Genomic DNA, 17,492 nt, shown 5'->3' on the forward strand with positions numbered 1-17,492 from the left:
CCATTTAAATGTTGTCGTTGAACAAATTACTCTTGTCATATCAAATACACTATACAACCTCTGAATGGATGATGGATTAAAATAATGACTTTTTGAGATTTTATTTTGGCTCTGGCAGAGAAAATCATTTTCTTTTCATTCGACTCTCACATGACTTGCTCTAGTCAACTATCCTGCACACTAGCACGTCTCCAGATTTCCTGGCATATCTGAACTTGATTAATACTCAGTATGCAGCAGCTTCCGGAGATAAATAAAGGTTGAATTGATGTTGTAGTGACGTAAATGTCTTAGACATGTCATTATTTGAGTTATAATGAAATTGAAATCATATTTATATGAAGTGGGCCCATTTAATCTCAAAAAGCACAAGAGTGCAACAGTGACACATCCAACAGATGATAGTACAGCGATGACATTCATCATCATTCTTTGTAGATAAACCATAACTTTAATGAACAAAAGAACATTAAGTGAGCTGCACATCTCCCACAAGCAGTAAAAAGAAAATAACCAGATGTTTAATGATGCACACACATTTAGAAGTGACAGAAATGAGAGGAAATACCAGTTACGCTCAGTAATATCAAAGGCAATGATAGCAAGATAAGGAAGTTTGGTTTTCCCTCACAACTAACAGTTTGTGCTATAAAAACTTTCACTGATAAATAACAGGAAGCTACATGGACCACTTGAACAGGGTACCAATCTGTTAGAAGCGCTGCCATGTATGATTATCTCTCTTGCTAATGTTTTACTGTGCAAATTGAGGGTTGCGGTATTTAAAGTGCTGTATGTTATTAAGACTTTTGGGGACATAAATAATCGGTTTAAAAAATCTAGTTTGTGAGTTTTGTGAAAATGGGTCGGTTTAACAGCTAAAGGAAAAAAAAGCGCAACATCAACAGTAACTATGTCGAACCATGAGTCGAGATAAGATGGGGAAAAGAAAGAGTCCCATGAGAGTAAGTGGCAGGGCCACCGTCCTCCGCCCCAGCAGGAGCAGCAGGCCAGTCAGCAGGAGGCAGGCCTCATGTCAGGTGACGGCATTCAGGTTGTGGCCGCCGTCGGACGGGGTGAAGAACTGGACTTTGGGTGAAGCGATCCCCGAGTTGTTCCTGCGCAGGCTCCCGCTGCTCCCACCTCCTTTCCGCATGGAGTTGTTTCGTCGCATGGAGTTTCGCTTCCTCAGGGAGTTCTGGTGTGACAGCTCGCTCTTCTGAAGGGTCTGGATTAAGATGGACGGCTTCTCGTCCAGCTCCCTCGCGCTGTAGCGCGGCGTTGCCACCTTCAAGTACAACCAAGTGCACAAGTATTACTTTTTTTTTTTTTCTCTCATTTGCTGAATAAAACTAGTCCGTTTTGTTGAGCTCTCACCTTTACTGTGTTGCCAAATTTGGAGTAGTCCACCGAGTAGACGCCCTCCTCCTCTGTAACTATGGGAACAAACCGGTGACCCCACTGGATTTCCTCAGATACGTAGGAGGTCCGAGCCTGCGTGGTGATCCCTGTTGTCTCCACAACCCCCTCCAAGATGACAATCACCTCCAGGTCGCTGCACTGCAGCTCCATGGCTGACAGGTCATACAGCGGGCTGAGGGCAGACAGCAGAGTCACAGCTGAAAAACCTTGTGGTGCAGGTTTATGTTCGTCCAGCAGATGGATGCACTGAGCAGCAAATGCTGAATATTCTTCTACCAATCATGAGTATTTTGAGAAACTGAAGCTAAAACACCTCCTTGGTTCATAGAATAGAATAGAATAGAATAGAATAGAATAGAATAGAATAGAATAGAATAGAATAGAAAAGAAAGCCTTTATTGTCATTATAATGATATAATGAGATTAGGCAGCAGCTCCATAAAAGTGCACACATGTAAAGACTATGTAAAAAACAAAATAAGAAACAGGAAATATAAATATATATTAGGGCTGGGCGATATGGACCAAAAGTCATATCTCGATATTTTCATAGCTGAATGGCGATACTCGATATATATTGATATTTTTTCTGTGCCATAATTGGGGTTTCCCCCAAAGCATTATAGCATAGCATCTCTGTTAGCTTCATTTTTTCTGAGGCAAACCCTTAAAAAAACAGTTTTAATACAAAGCCTCGTGCCAAATGTCACACAGGTTCCTTTATTAACAGAGGTCTGCACAATATCAAAATGTATAAAACAAATGAAATAAAAATAAACTGCCTGCATATATAGAATAAAAATGCTTCTTGAATAAAATAAAAAAAATATCCCTTTCCTGCATAACAATTAAATTCAAATACACTCTGCCATTAATACAATGTAGACAGTAACAGGCAGACTTTTCCACTGAGGTTGACAGTGCAAATCTCAAATAAAACATTCAACTCAATCTGTCACAAAATAAGCTACCGGTATATCAAAATCATTAAAAAAAAAATAAAAACATTTTTTTTTTAATCGATATAAACGATATTGTACCGTATAGCGTACCATATCGCGTTTGAAAATATATCGATATATATTAAAATCTCGATATATCGCCCAGCCCTAATATATATATATATATATATATATATATATATATATACACTATGAAAATGAATGAATGAGAGAATATTGCACATAAATGAGTAAAAAAATGTTGCACATGAATGGATGAAAGGATATTGCGCAGTATAAGGTAGCTGATGGATCAGATGATCCATCAATATTTAAGTTTTTTCTAAGGGCTTTTGTCGGCTCTTAGGCTCTAAAATTCATTTTGAGGATCTTTGATGATCATAAATGTGTTCTAGAGTTTTCTTGTCAGGACACATTTTATTTATATTTATAAAAGAAGAAATTAATGAAGAAAACACTAATTTCAAAGAGAAGACCACTTCCATAAAACTGTAACATAAAGGAGTTACAAAGGCTTTATCTGCTGCTACTATAACTGCAAGTTCAAGCTCAGCTTTGGACAGCGGAAGAAATAGAAGCATAAATGCTCAAACCTCCACCAGAAACTACTTGAGTATCATTTCTCTGAACCTGTTTTTGTCGATGGTATGGCAGATGATGAGCGGCGCGAGCAGGAACAGACTGTTGCTGGCCACGGCGCTCTCCGTCTGGACGTCGATCTGGTGGATGGGGATCACCTCGCCCTCGGGGGTGGTCGTCTTCCTCACCACCTGCACGCGATGTGTACGTCTGAATAATGAGCAGCTTCAGTTTGCAAGCAGCTTGGGCAAATTGCAATCCCTTTTTGAATAAATGTCTTCTGCATTGACATGAATATATAGAAATCATTTAAACATAAACGATTATGTGGGTTAAAACACAGTCACGCCTCTACCTATAATCCACGTTAACAAATGTTCTTGAGAAACATTGTATTACTATGTATTAAAAGCAACTGTTTCAATAATTTGTACCCCTGTAAAGGTTAAAAGCAAATTTACATTCTGTGCTATACTAATTCCTATAAAATTAAACTAAAATATTGAACCCATGTGCGAATCACAGCCTACATTTGTGGCACACCCTTCCCTGAGAGGAAGTTACTGAATGAATGAATGAATGAATGAATGAATGAATGAATGAATGAATGAATGAATGAATGAATGAATGAATGAATGAATTAATTAATGAATTAATGAATTAATGTATTTATCTATCTTGTTTATTCCTTTTGATGTAGGCACTAAGGGCCAAATCCACAAAAGGATTGCGCGGCTTTTGCGGCCGCTAAACCGGTGCAAATGAGACAAAAAGAGAGCGTCCAATTCACAAAGCACCCGCAAAGGGCGAATTGCTCCACAAACTGCGCTGCCAAGCAAATAGTGGCAGTCTGCGCCAGTGCCATTTGCATGCATGCAAATTAGGTAATATTGATATTACGGCGCGAAATTGCCCCCTTTCTATGCAAATAAGCCTCATTGCAAAAAGCGTCTAATTCAGCCCCTTTCATGGACCAATCTGTGTACTGAAATATGGAGAACACTGGAAACAGCTCCGCTCGACTCAGACAAGTGCAAATTTCACTCAGCTCCAAAACTTTATGGGCGTGTTTGCTCCGGTATATCATTAGAGCAAAATCTTTTGTGAATAGGACCTTAAAGCGGGGCAAATTGCGGGCGCTAATGCAGCGCAATTCACAGCGCTATTTGCGGGCGCAATCTATTCTTTGTGGATTTACCCCTAAGTGTATTACTTAAAGTTAGTTTAATGACATCTTATGCTAGGCATAATTGGCATATGGCATTACTATAATGACTGATAATTCATTTTTCTTATTATTCATATAATGACTGGATATTTTTTGTATAAAAACCAAATCAGTAAAAAAAAAATAATTTAGCTTTAGCTAATACTAACTTAGTATCTACAATTCAGTCAATCCCGTTTATTACCGTAGTTTGTTAACTTTTCTAAAAGGTTTTTCCAAGAGTCTATATAAAGAAAAAGTATTTATTCAGTTTTGATTTTTCATTTTTTGAATGTTTGTTAGGTTACAAAGAATATTTATCATATTTCATGAAATCCTGTTCAATGCTAGTTGGAAGTAACAGAATAAGGGATTTTTTTTTCTTTCTCAAAAGTAGGTATTTTTTAACAGAAGTTATCTTTACTCTGTGGGCACTTAAAAAAGTTACCAGATATCCATCTGTAAAACAGATAGCGATTACAAAAAAAAAACAAAAGCAGAAGCAACAGCAAAGACTCTGAGACTAAAAGTTGAGGCTGGTCATTTGCAAACTCTTCAGTTGAAAACAACTAAGGATGGAGAAACACCTGTAAGCGGACAGTGGCTCCTATAATCATGCTCTTCCTCAGATCTCCGATACGAATCATGAAGCACAGGTGGTTGTTCCTCACAGCGATCACAGCGTGACGGCTGAAGATCAGAGTCTCTGCCCGACGGTTCGACTGAGCCGTCTTCATAAAGATACAACCTGACGACAAGATAACGTACAAAATTCAATACAATCAACAGTTTTTACTTGTCTACAATATTATAACTATATTTTCTCATCTAACATGCACAGAGGTTCATAGATTAAGTGTAGAATGACTTTTGCTGAGTCTGTGTATGAGATGCACAAGAAACTGGATTTGAGAGTCTTGTTAAACCGAGGTCGAGATCCTCTGTCTCATGTAAGATCGACCAGAATTTCCTTATAAGGTCATGGTCTCCTGGTAACTGTTTCCCTCCAGGAATTTGACCAATCAGAATAAAGAGAGTTATAGCTCTGGTCATGATTACCTCCAGCAACTAAATGTATGTCCTCATACACTGAAAAAAGGGTTTGTTTTTTATTCCTAATTCACACCTTTTAAAAATGGGCTGAAGCCTGTAAACGGTACCATAATGGAGACATTTTCAATCTTCTACATCCCTTAGAACCGGTGCGTAGTCTTGGCCTTACCCAACATGACGGCATTGATGATGAGTCCCACGATGTTCTGCATGATGAGTACGGTGATGGCAGTGGGACACTGCTCCGTTATCATGCGTCCCCCGAAGCCGATGGTCACCTGGACCTCGATGGAGAACAGGAAGGCTGAGGTGAAGGACCTGAGGGGAGGAAGGACAGTTCTCAGGTCACTTCTCATTGAATCAGAGCAGTTTCATTCTTGCTTATAACTTCCTGTAGCCAAAACAGGCTCCTTGGGCATCTGCTAGTCATTGTTACCCCTCTGTCACTGTCATGTTCAGTTTACTGCTGCCCTGATTGTAGTTGCTCCAGAGGTTCCCAGTCTCAGGGTTGCCCCCCCTTCAAGAGTCTCAGTGGTCCTGAGGAAAAGGGATGTGGGCTGTCCTATTGCCTTTTTTTATTTTAAAGGGGACCTATTATGAAAAACACCTATACACTAGGGCTGCACGATTCTGGACAAAATGAGAATCACGATTTTTTTGCTTAGAATTGAGATCACGATTCTCTCACGATTTTTTTCCAATATAAAATTTATTGCACTTATTACTTTAACTTTGCAACAGCTGAACAAAAATATAATAACAATAAACATCTCTTGTCTTCTTTACACAAACCTTTGAATAATTTAAACAATAATAACAATTTTGAACAATATTTGTTCCTCCCTGAGTTGAACACCCTTTCAGAAAGGGGACTTGTAACAGATCCTGTAGTTCTGAGGCAACAAATTATTTCTCTGGCTGGGATGAACCCCCCATTGCCTTTTGCTGCTATTAAGAAGCTGCCGATACAAAAGGTAAACGTTACAAAAAATATGATGGTGCCTGATAAAAGACTGGCATCAACTTTGTAACAGCTGACATTGAACATAAAAACAATAAACATCCAAAAAAAAAATTAAATCGTCGTCATTTGGAAATGAGATTGCGTTCAAGCATGAATCGAGATCGCGATTTTTTAATGATTAATCGTGCAGCCCTACTATACACATATATAAATATATAAAGTGGTCTCCCCTCAGCCTGCCAACTCAGAGAAGGAGGAAAGCAACCAAATTCTGCAGTGTCTGTACAGCCGCCTGGATGAGCCGTCCAGTCTGTTGTGGATCTACGAGCCGTTCAGATTCTGCTCCTGTCGTTACGTAACCAAAATGCAAACCACGTCCACACCTAAACACCGTGTCATAACTGCATGCGAGCGTCCGACTATCGCGTCGCACTGCGTGACATCGGACGCTCTCTGTCCATCTCCCTCCAGCAGCTGCCACTTTATTGAGGTTTTTGTAGTGAAATGAGGAGGAATCATAGAGATAACTTCTCATTTCAACTAACTGGATCAGCCGTTCCTCATCCACGACTGTTTCCTAAAGCGCTTTCAAGCGGCTTTCAACGCGAGCGACAGGAAGAAAATAGAAGCAGGGCGTCCGACAAATGTTCAGCTCAAAATAGCGCACCGCAGCGCGCCACGTCATGGTGCGTCGCTGCGGCCAGTTAGGACAGTCCAATAGAAAATAAAGCAATGGAATTGATTTTGTCGCTGACGCTCACTCGCATCGCATGCAGTTAGGACACGGTTTAATAGTGTACGCAGCCGGCTGCTCTCCTGCCCAGAGCGATGCTTTGTGCCCTCCCCTGCTACACGTCATTCAGGCAGCCAATCAGCACAGAGCCTCATCATCATAACCTCCCCGCCCACTCAGAATCCTGCATAGTTAATGAGGTTAGAGAATGGGAATATAAAGACATTCCTCAGAGGATGAATTTCTAATTTATTTAGAAAAAACAATCAAAAGCTTGTTTTTAAGACATTCAAGGCCTGTTTAAAATAGATATTACATGCCATAATAGGTCCCCTTTAATGTAGTCGAGTAAATATCTCACGTCTCCTGGGGAGTGGGAAAAGAAAAGTAGTCTCAAGATGTGCATGGGGGTTATAAAAGGAACAAATTAGATGGGAAAAGTAAAAAGAAGAAAGAAGGAGGCGCCAACATAGTTTATTTTGGGTACATCAAAATGAAAAGACTACTTGCTACCGTCCTCTTCCTCACTGGGGTTTCAAATGGATGGCTGAACAATAAAAAATGCAAACAAGTCACTTCAAACGGGTTTATCATGAAAGTATTTCCAGAAAGACTTTTTAAGGGGGTTTCTTACTTGACCGCAGTGACGCAGTCGGTGCCGTTGCTGCGCTCCGGGTCCAGGTCTCCGTGCGCGAACGCCACCAGCCACCAGCTCATGGCGAACAGCAGCCAGCTGCTCACGAACGTGGTGGTGAAGATGACCAGCGTGAAGCGCCACTTCAGGTCCACCAGCGTGGTGAACACGTCCTGCAGGAAGCGGCCCTGCTCGCGGATGTTCTTGTGCGCCAGGTTGCAGGAGCCGTTCTTGGCGATGAAGCGGGCTTTGTTGACGCGGTCCCGGAACACCGGCTTGCGGGGCATGCGGGAGGCGAGCCCCGGCAGACCGAACTCCTCCGGGATGATGCTTTTCCTGGCCAGCATCTTCCGCTTCTCGGTGGTGAAAGTTGCTTCTTGAAAAAAACGCGACTTCGGTGCGTTTTTACGCGCAGAAAATGCGACTTCGGTGCGTTTTTACGCACAGAAACGTCGCCAAACAGCTGGAAAAGGCCAAAGACGCGCGTACAGCTGTTTCCCCCCCCCCTGTCTAGTTTTTTTCCCCCTCTTTCTGTTTCGGTGTGGGGATCGGAGTGAGCGCCGCCTTTGCTCCTCTGAGGACTGGGACGGTCTCCCAGCTCATGTTGACGTAGTCCCACTTCCAGCTCCAGCTCCGCAGCCCTGCAGGCTGCCGCCTTCAGCACGCAGCCCTGACGCTCGGGAAACAAGCTTTACGCGTGACGGAAACTGCTTTAAAAGCATCCCTGCTTAAAAAAGCTAATTCTATTATCTTTCAGTTTTTATGGAAAAACAAAACCCATTATATTAAAAGATCTCAATTAGTTAAATAGTATGAGAATGGTGGCATTAAAGCTTCAGATGTTGAATCAATGGTTGGAACTCTTAAGATTAAATGGTTGAAAACATATTTGTCACAGCCATGTGGTTCCATATTCCCAGATCCTTGTTTGAAAGAACAGGAGGGCTCGAATTCCTTCTAAAATGTGATTTTGAACTATACACAAGGTTCCCATTACGCTATCTATAGATAACTTGAAGTCGAATGTATCTGACATAATAAATAAATAATAAAAGTTATTCTCATGGGTAAATATCATATTCATTGTAGTAAGTGGAGGAATAGCAAACCCTCCTTTGATTGGTTTTTAAATTATTTTAAATTATTCTTCTCATCTCTAAGAAAAATAGACTCCAACAAAATGTCTAAAAAGATTTGTGACGATATATCTTGTTTTCTGCTTTTTTGATGCATGCCTCAATCCTTGCTCCTCTTTTTGGCACTTTTGTTTGCCTGATTTTAAATACTGTGATACTTTTATAGTTTGCACTTTATAAAAACCCCTGTTTGTCTTTTATTTCAATATATAGTTAATTGTTTTTTCTATATAGCTTTGACAGCATCTCATATTATGTCTACTAAATATACTATCATCCTTACAAGAAGATGTTTAATTACTGTTCTATGTTGTTTTATTGTGTTCAATAAAGAAGAAGAAAAAAGCATCCCCGCTCTTTTTGCATAAGTTTAAAAGTCTTAAACTTAAACGAGCTTTCACTAAGTTCACTGACTTTTATTTCCTGAAGGGATGTTTTTAAGATAATAATAATAATAAAAAAAAGCACACCACGAGAGCACACATGATTACTTTTTAGTATTTTAGGACTATTTGATGTCTATTTCAGCTGCTAGTCCCTAACTTCATCATTTCCCCTCGGTTTTTTGGTATTTTTGTATAGACACGGGAAGTTTAGTCAAGTGTGTGAAAGCCGTGCAAAAAAGGCAACCAAGACCAAGTGGCTGGTTAAACCAGTTTCATTCATCAGCTGAAGTAATTTTCCTGGAAATCTTCAAACCTTGTACAACTTACTTGGCATCATGTCAGTTTTTAACTAATTTCCTGCCTTTTGGTTCCTTCACAACTTCTTTAACCTTTTCTTTTCTGTAATGGATGGGCATGGACCCAAAATGGGAGTTTTATTTGGGCCCAACCACATAAGCAAACCCAAGTGGGCCAAAATTTTACATCCTATCGAGGCTCCATTTTTCAGTCCATTTGCAACTGTCACCTGGGAATTCATCAGTGTGCTACGATTTCATACATTTTTGACACAGATTTATTTTCTCAATTATGCAGCTATACTTATTTGACACTTTAGTACTCATTTGATATGTCTTAATACTTTCATATTTGTTTTCTGGCATTTGGGTGTATTGTGTGCCACTCTCTTTATACTTGTTGCTGTAACACAGTATATTTTCCCCATCATGGGACTAAAAATGACCACAAAACACAGTTATTCAAAGTAAAACAGCAAATGGAAATAAAACTACAAAAGGTGAAGACAAACTTAATCCGTTCCCATCCTAAAACGTGTGTTTTGGATCGAGGTGTGTACTCTCTGACAGCTCAAAAAATAAGTATAGGCTTTTTTATTCATGAAGGATACTCTTACAACACTTAAATAATGTGTTTTTATATTCACCAGTTCATTTATTATTTCTTGTAATTTAAACTGTGGCCACTAGGGGGCGACATTTACAACTTGTTCCATGTCAGCCAGCATGTTGTAGGTTTTGTGCTCCAGGTTTAAAGACAAGAAGTCTCATGTCTCTCAAAACGGTTTTAATACGATTAAAAGTGTAAAAAAAAAAAAAAGAAAAAATAATAGGCACACATTTACTACAGATGTGTTTAAAACTGTCAGTTATTCAGGCAGCTTACGGCATGTACATAATCGCAGAGTAGAAAAATTCATACAAAACAGACCTGTACCTGTGAAAACAATTTAAAATGCTTTGATTTACAGTCAGATGTGAATTAAAAAGTTTTTTGCACAGATCCGAGGATGTAGGCATGACACCCGCTCTGTTACACTCAGGTTTGAGTTCGTTCAAAACATCCAAGTAGACAGTTTGTGAATAGAAAGTCTGAGAAAACTGTGAAGCGTGGAAACACACTTCGTCACCACTGAAACACTCCCTAAATTACAATGATCTGCATTTATGTACTTTAACAGAGCAAAATAAATGAATCTGCTCTCCCGGTGTACTGAGGCAGTGACGCTGCTCTGAAGACGACCTCTGATGTAAAAAAAAGCTGTCAGCAGTGAGAAGGTTCGAGTTTGTGAAACCACAATACACAAGGTTCCTACATTTCACACACATACACACAAATCAAATTAAACACAACCTGTAGCTGAAAAGTACTAGTAGCCAACACAAAAAAGTCATCTGGATGTGGATCAAAGAACAGGGAGCGTGTACCGTCATCAACTAAAAAAAAAAACCAAGAGGATAACTTGAGGAAGATGAAGAGGTTGAAACAAACGACTGGACAACAGTTGTCCAATAAAACACAACAAACCGCTGTGTAGGTGTGGAGACAGGAACAATGGAAAACTGAAGGGATGAGTTCTTGAGATGAAACATCTGAGAGTAAAATAATATCTGACATAATCTGCTTGGCAATCAGTGAACAGTACAGTCCTTTAAAATCTCAATAGGTACGTCAGTGTAGTCAGTAAAAAACAATATAAAAAGGGACAACAGCACCACTCCCAGAGAGATGCAACGAGGGATTCTGGAGAAAAATGCTTCTTCAGACAGTCTGTATACATGTATATACACACAAACCGTATAAATATTCATCATTCATACATTGTCACATGAAAAAAATGACATTACAGTTAACAGAGTGAAAGAGAACAATTATGAAATATTATATAGAATACAGGTCTCCTCAAATATATACGGTGCAATGTATTTTCCTTATCGGAAAAAAAAAGAGCATGACTTATGACATCATTGCACAAAATTTCCATCAGACAGAGCGGATATGAAAGTAAACTTTTGGTGACGTTGACTTTATTTTCTCTGTTTTTCCCAACTGCGATCCTTCATGGACTAGAAGTCCATACGTCCATGACACATGTTAGAAACACATTATTTGAAAATAGTAAAAAAAATATTGCTCAAATACTAATCGTTCACTTCAGATGTTGCAGTTTGATTCACTTTTAAAGGCAGGGTAAGCAATTTTAAAGAATCACCTACCCTTCCTTTAATATTGACAATAATGAGTCTGAACTTATGAATTTTTTTGAATTCCTCCTCACTGGCTTGAGAAACAGAAATAGAATAGATAAACAAACAATAAGACAATCGCTGTAAGTTTAAAACATCTCTAGATACCGGGAGCTTGTGTTTGGTGTCTGTTGTCCCTGACGATAATAATAAATTCAGCAAAGCATGAATGCAGACAGACAGCAGGTTCAGCGACTGTAGGTTGAGCCGCGACACCCGACAGTGTTTGTACTAATGTTGGTGTAGAAATACAACTGATAGAGCAGAGGGAAGGTGGGAAAAAAGGCCAGAAACAAACCTGTTTGACAAGATTATTCACGTATTTTAAAAAGTCAGAATGCAGGTTATTCAACAGGAACAGATCTATTCACCATGTTTGTCTGAAGATTTTTAGTACATTTAATTTGTCATTTATTTATGGTTCTACTAGGTAAGATTAAATCAGATTACATGGTGAATCAATGAATTTAAGGATTAAGAAATATACTGCAAGTACAATTTGGTTTGCCAAATTAGCCACAAAAAAAGTTCTATGATAAATAAATGAAATGAAACATGAATAAAGGGATAAAAAATTTGTCATTTGAGGAATAATTACTGCTTTTAATTTCTTTCTCTTTTGACTCAGAAGCCCACAGCAGTAAAATGAAATCAAATATGGCAATACAATTATGACAGGCTGAGAGATAGAAAAATAAACTGTTATGTTGCAGCTTATTAGCTAGGTTTGATGCAACACATATGGCACAGAATGATGAATATGAGAGATTATTTTAGTTGATTTTGAACATTTATATAAATATAGACTGATATGACGGGCTCAGATTTAAAAATCAGAACTAATTTAATGAATCTACATGGTCATGACAAAATATTGCACAAAAGCAAGAGGCCAATTACAACAAACATAAAGCACACAACATACTTTAATTAAGCTGTGACAGTGCTAACCACTAAGCCCATCTATAATATTGCCTTGTTAGTTTTAAATGTTAAAATTTTAGCAGCGTTCTTTCTACTCCAGATTCACTTTTGTGCCAATGTGTCTGGAAGTCCCTAATAGGATTTTTAAGAAAAAACGAGGGAAAAAGTAGTTTTTGGTAGGATGGATGAAGATTGATAAAAATTATGAAACCATTTCTACTCCAGGCCATTATTGAGACATTTTTAGATATTACTACTGTGCTGAAGTTCAATTCAATTCAAGTTAGAAAACTTTATTTGTCCCCAAGGGATCCTTTAAACGGTGCAGTAGGTCATGAAAAACACACACAAAAGTTGGAGAGGAAGCTGTGGGGCTGCTGATAAAGAGTCATTGCACATTTTTAAGTGTTCTGCATTCATTTCAGGTTTATTTCTGCCTTATTTACATCAAAGTTTGTTGCTCCAAATATCTTTTAATCATTCTACCGTCATGAGTTTGATTGGATCGTCAAAAATGTTCATCTAAATAATTTTTTTCCTGTTGATTTATGACACGACCGATAGTAAGAAGAGATTTTTTGGTGGTAATTATTGGTAGGACGGTCACCAATTCATATTAAAAAATAAAATAAAATAAAATTGGAGGCATCAAAAATGTCAATAAATCCACTCAGAACTCCTGACGTCATGTCAGCCTCACGTCTCTTCTATCAGTTTTACCTCCGCAGCAGGACTGAAGTGCATAACACACCGATAATAAGATTTGAAATATTTCACAGTGAAAGAAACCTGCACAAAGGTCTGTACAAAAACAATAAAGAAAAGCCAACATGTAAAACTATTTTCCTTCCTTATTGTTGCATAATATTTGTGTTAGCGAGTATAAACCGATACAGGTGGTATATTATTTAAAAAGGTAAACAAATGTTTTTACATATTTAAAGACTCCTGTCAGTATAAAAAAAACGTATAAGCTCTCCTGAGCCTGAAAAAACCAAAACCTTAATTTCTTCAGTTTTCCCAGCCCCATGAAGGTAAACTGGGATACAATCATTTTCAAAATGATTGCAAAAGACGACATTTCTCTTATTGTCACAAATCCCATGGAAGGACTTCAGTCAGTGATACATAAATCGATCAAACTTCAAAAAGCATCTCTAATACTATACAGTTATGGGAAAAAGAAAGTACACCTGTAACATACCAGAAACGATATTTATATAAAACAAAAAGTAAGCCAAGCTGCAGAGGAAGTGTGAAAATACTTGCTGCCAATCAAATATACTCGATCAATTGATCAGCAGCAGCTGTGAGCACCTTTATGAAACTGAATTTCTGAGTTTAGCCTTCTACAGTGAGAAAGATTATTGACACGTGCAAAACAGTTGGCAGTCTGCACTGAACTGATTGAAATCTGAACGCTGAGGACGGTTCTGAAAACTACTGAATCAGGGGATATTGTTTGATTTTCACACACTGCTTCTGCACTTCAGCTTATTTCTTATTAAAAAAGTAATGATATGGTTTTAACACATCAAGTATTGTTGTCCATCTGAGGCTGTATTTACTTAAATTAAGTCCTGGCAAGGACCAGATGACTCTTCTAATTACAATCTTGGCTGTACAAACTTTTTCAGACTTTAAATCAATAAGATCAAATTAATTCACATGATATTATTTTAATTTTCGGATTAAGTCCACATGTGGGCGGCATGTTGACTCAATACTGGTTATATTGTTTGTGTGTTGCCAAAGTTATGTAGAAAGCGATTTTTGGTCCATCATGGGATTTACTGACAATAAGAATCTATCAAATATGGCTAATGTCCTTTCTTCCAGCCGCAATACATTAGATGATATGTGTTTTTGAGATTAAAACTAATATGCCAAGAAAATCAAAAGGACAGCAATGAATAGGGCATAGTTAAATGTAATAACAGAAGGTTGTATCTTCACAGAAAGCAGCTCCTGATCTAAGCGGGGAAAAGCTGAGGCAGGAAAGGGAAAAAAAGAAATTTTACCCAAGTTCAGACTTTTATTCTGAAAGTTTACAAATAACTCAGAGCAAGCTGGAACATTTAACTTTTCCAGAAGCTCAAAATGAATGAATGAATGAATGATTTAAATTTTTATTTATGTATAAAAGTAACTGGTATCAACTTTTATACATCCAAATGTATAAAAGTTTTAATTAAATGTCTGAGCGTTTCCCGAAGTAGCCAGGCTTTGGACGTAGTCTGAAACTCGTCCCAAGTGATTCGCAGCAGAACCTGATCCTCAATGTGCTTTTTAAAAACACTGAGCTCCAGACATGACATTTTGTCGTGATTTCAAAAGAGTCAGTTCAAACTGGATGTCACTAATATCAGACATGACTGCATTTCAAATCCCACAATGTTTATATAAATAAAGCATTGAGTTGAAGGTGGATTTCAGACACAGTGATGCTCCTTTTGAGAAATATTTGTATTATTTTTGCTGTGAATCTGAGTTCTGCACTTTTTTGCTTATAAGCAGTATAAATGCGACTTAAGAATTTTTTGTGTATTTGCTTTTGCTTGAGTCCTGTCGATGTGGATCGCATGTTTGATTATAAACGGTGTGTACGGGTGTCATATGATGACACTGATGGCATAAGACAAACAACTGTTCAGAAACACCCTCATCATCTTTTTCGGTGTAGTTTTTGTGTTTGTCCTCTTCACTAAGAAATGATTCAAAGTTTACCAAAAAAAACGAGAGTTCATCACCGAACAGAACAGTCAGCCAGCTGTTGTGAGTCTACATATCGGCTTTGACGAATGAAGCAAACATCCCATCCTCCTGCTCCAAAAGAGTCTCAGGTTTGTCGTACTCCAGGATGTTTCCTCGCTTCATCACAATGACCAGATCGGCTGTCAGGATGGTGTGGACACGGTGCTGCAGACACAACGACACAAACACAATTACACTCTGCAGACGTGCCATAATTTCAACGTTGCACGATGAACCACTGCACAAAACATCGTCGGAGCTGGTGAAACTGACACCGGATCTCTGAGCTCCTGAGACCAGCTGATCTGGACTAAAACTGCACCAAATTTAGAGATACAAAGTGTTTGTTGAAGGGTAAATAAAATTTAATAATTCTTAATCTGAAACAGCTAAAATAATGAATTATCTTTGACCAGAGTCTAATAGTTACATCCTTTTAGTTCCCTATACTTTAACTTAGGATACAAGCACATTTGCTTAATTGCAGACAGAAGCTGTACTGGGTTTAACGTATATGAGCTGCTTATGAGAGCATGCAGTAGTTTATTTGGTACCAACCAGAAAGGCTCCAGCAGACCCAGACTCTGACTCCAGCTCTGACTCTGACTTCCCGTCCGATAGACGGGAATAGAAGGGGAAAAAAAAAGCAGAAAAAGTCGGAAGAACTGACGGAGGACCGAAAGAGATTGGGGCAGAGCCAAAGCGGTGAGAGCTGATCCGGGTCTACTTGTGAGTCCTCACTAGCACACTGAAGAGGCTCTCCTGCTGCGCTAGCAGGTTGGGACCTGAGTCACTTTCCACCAAGATTCCCGAGGAGAAGACCAGCACCTGCTCAGCGTCCAAGATAGACGACACACGGTGCTGGTGGAGGGATGGAGGGATGCAGAGGAGGATGGGAGAGTAGATAAAGGAGAGGGTTAACAGCAGAGACGGAGGGAGGAAGACAGAGAGGAGAGGGAAGAAACAACCACGGACAGAAAAAAGGCAGAAAAAGGGAAGCTAATAAGTAAAAGAAGTGACAACGAGGACTGACTTGTATCAAATGCATGTGAGGAACTAAATGTGTTATATTCTGCAGGAAAAACGTATTAGTTTGCACTGGGAAAAGATGGAAAAGTCTGCAGAAGGATAATATTTAATGAGAGACATACCTGGAGCTATCAGCGCCAATCCTCAAATGAGAACTTTTGTGTCTATTTACAAAAACCAAAGTCACGCGAGGGCAGCCAGAGAGACTTACCGCGATCGTAACAACCGTTCTGTCTGCAAACGCCGTCATCACAACCTTCTGGAGGATGTTTTCCTGCAGGGAGGCACACAGAAGATTGAGCTATGGGATGTTGCACATCAACAGATTTGATAAAAACATTAAAAAAAATAATCATACATTACATTTATTTCTTGCACATTGACAGCAATATCTTTTTTTATTATTTAATATATTTTGAATGATATAGTTATTTTTTAAGTTATTGCACCTTGCACTGAATACAAACCCTTACCTGCCTTTATAATGTACATTTTTGTGGTGATAATTTAATTACCTTGAACTGTGCAGGAATTTCTTTTTAATTTAAACCTTGAAACTAAGAAATTAAATAATAATAAAGAGACACTTGTCTCTGCTGTGTCTATTTATCCAGAGCTCTGTGATGCGGCGCAGTAACAACAAAGAGAGAAAAAGCCACTTGTGGGAGCTGGCCACAGAGTTCTGCTGGTGATAATACTGATAAATGTGATGAAGTCAAAGCTGAAACAGGATTACATTGAAAATAACCAGCAGTCTGTCTCGCAGTTGACACTGGAGCAGAAAAAGACACTCTATAGAACAAATTAATTCATTTGAACATCTGAACTTGCTCTGAGGTGGAACTGGCAGAAAGTCTTCGAGAGTATCTGGTCATCACTTTTTTTTTCCTTTGAGAAAAACACCTAGTTGGTATTTGCCTTAAGTCCCATTGATAACTTTGTACTACGTCAAATGACACACAAAGACCCACCGTGGCCATGTCTATAGATGCTGTGGCTTCGTCCATGATGAGGATGCTGCTCTTTCTGACAAAGGCTCTGGCCAAACAGAAGAGCTGCCTCTGCCCAACGCTGAAGTTCTCTCCCCCCTCCGTCACCGCCGCGTCTAAACATCAACACATAAAGGGTCACAGACGGGACCTTTTACGCTAAATGCTAAATCACTT

General features: G+C 38.8%; 2 protein-coding genes across 6 annotated transcripts in view; both read right to left on the bottom strand.

The window, feature by feature from the left end:
- Positions 1-64: 64 nt before the first annotated feature.
- kcnj8 (potassium inwardly rectifying channel subfamily J member 8) lies at positions 65-8,135 on the bottom strand. The gene is made up of 6 exons (XM_061714224.1): positions 7,555-8,135; positions 5,393-5,541; positions 4,758-4,918; positions 3,015-3,154; positions 1,378-1,594; positions 65-1,288 (listed from the first exon to the last, which is right to left on the bottom strand). Exons 1-6 carry the CDS (start codon positions 7,899-7,901, stop codon positions 1,037-1,039), a joined length of 1,266 nt encoding a protein of 421 aa, XP_061570208.1. The 5' UTR covers positions 7,902-8,135; the 3' UTR covers positions 65-1,036.
- A 2,007-nt stretch (positions 8,136-10,142) lies between these two features.
- The window catches only part of abcc9 (ATP-binding cassette, sub-family C (CFTR/MRP), member 9), a 70,943-nt gene continuing 63,593 nt past the window's right edge, over positions 10,143-17,492 (bottom strand). For 3 of the 5 annotated variants that reach the window (XM_061714981.1, XM_061714983.1, XM_061714982.1), the window contains 3 exons: positions 17,298-17,431; positions 16,538-16,600; positions 10,143-15,462 (listed from right to left, as the gene is read on the bottom strand). In XM_061714981.1, coding sequence (XP_061570965.1) covers positions 15,325-15,462; positions 16,538-16,600; positions 17,298-17,431 — 335 coding nt within the window. In that variant the 3' untranslated portion in view covers positions 10,143-15,324. Of the gene's footprint in view, positions 15,463-15,855; positions 16,159-16,537; positions 16,601-17,297; positions 17,432-17,492 lie in introns of all 5 variants that reach the window. The other 2 variants (XR_009770874.1, XR_009770873.1) reach the window with 1 other exon arrangement.

The sequence above is a fragment of the Cololabis saira genome, chromosome 23 (assembly GCF_033807715.1).
Source record: "Cololabis saira isolate AMF1-May2022 chromosome 23, fColSai1.1, whole genome shotgun sequence".
NCBI lineage: Eukaryota > Metazoa > Chordata > Actinopteri > Beloniformes > Belonidae > Cololabis > Cololabis saira.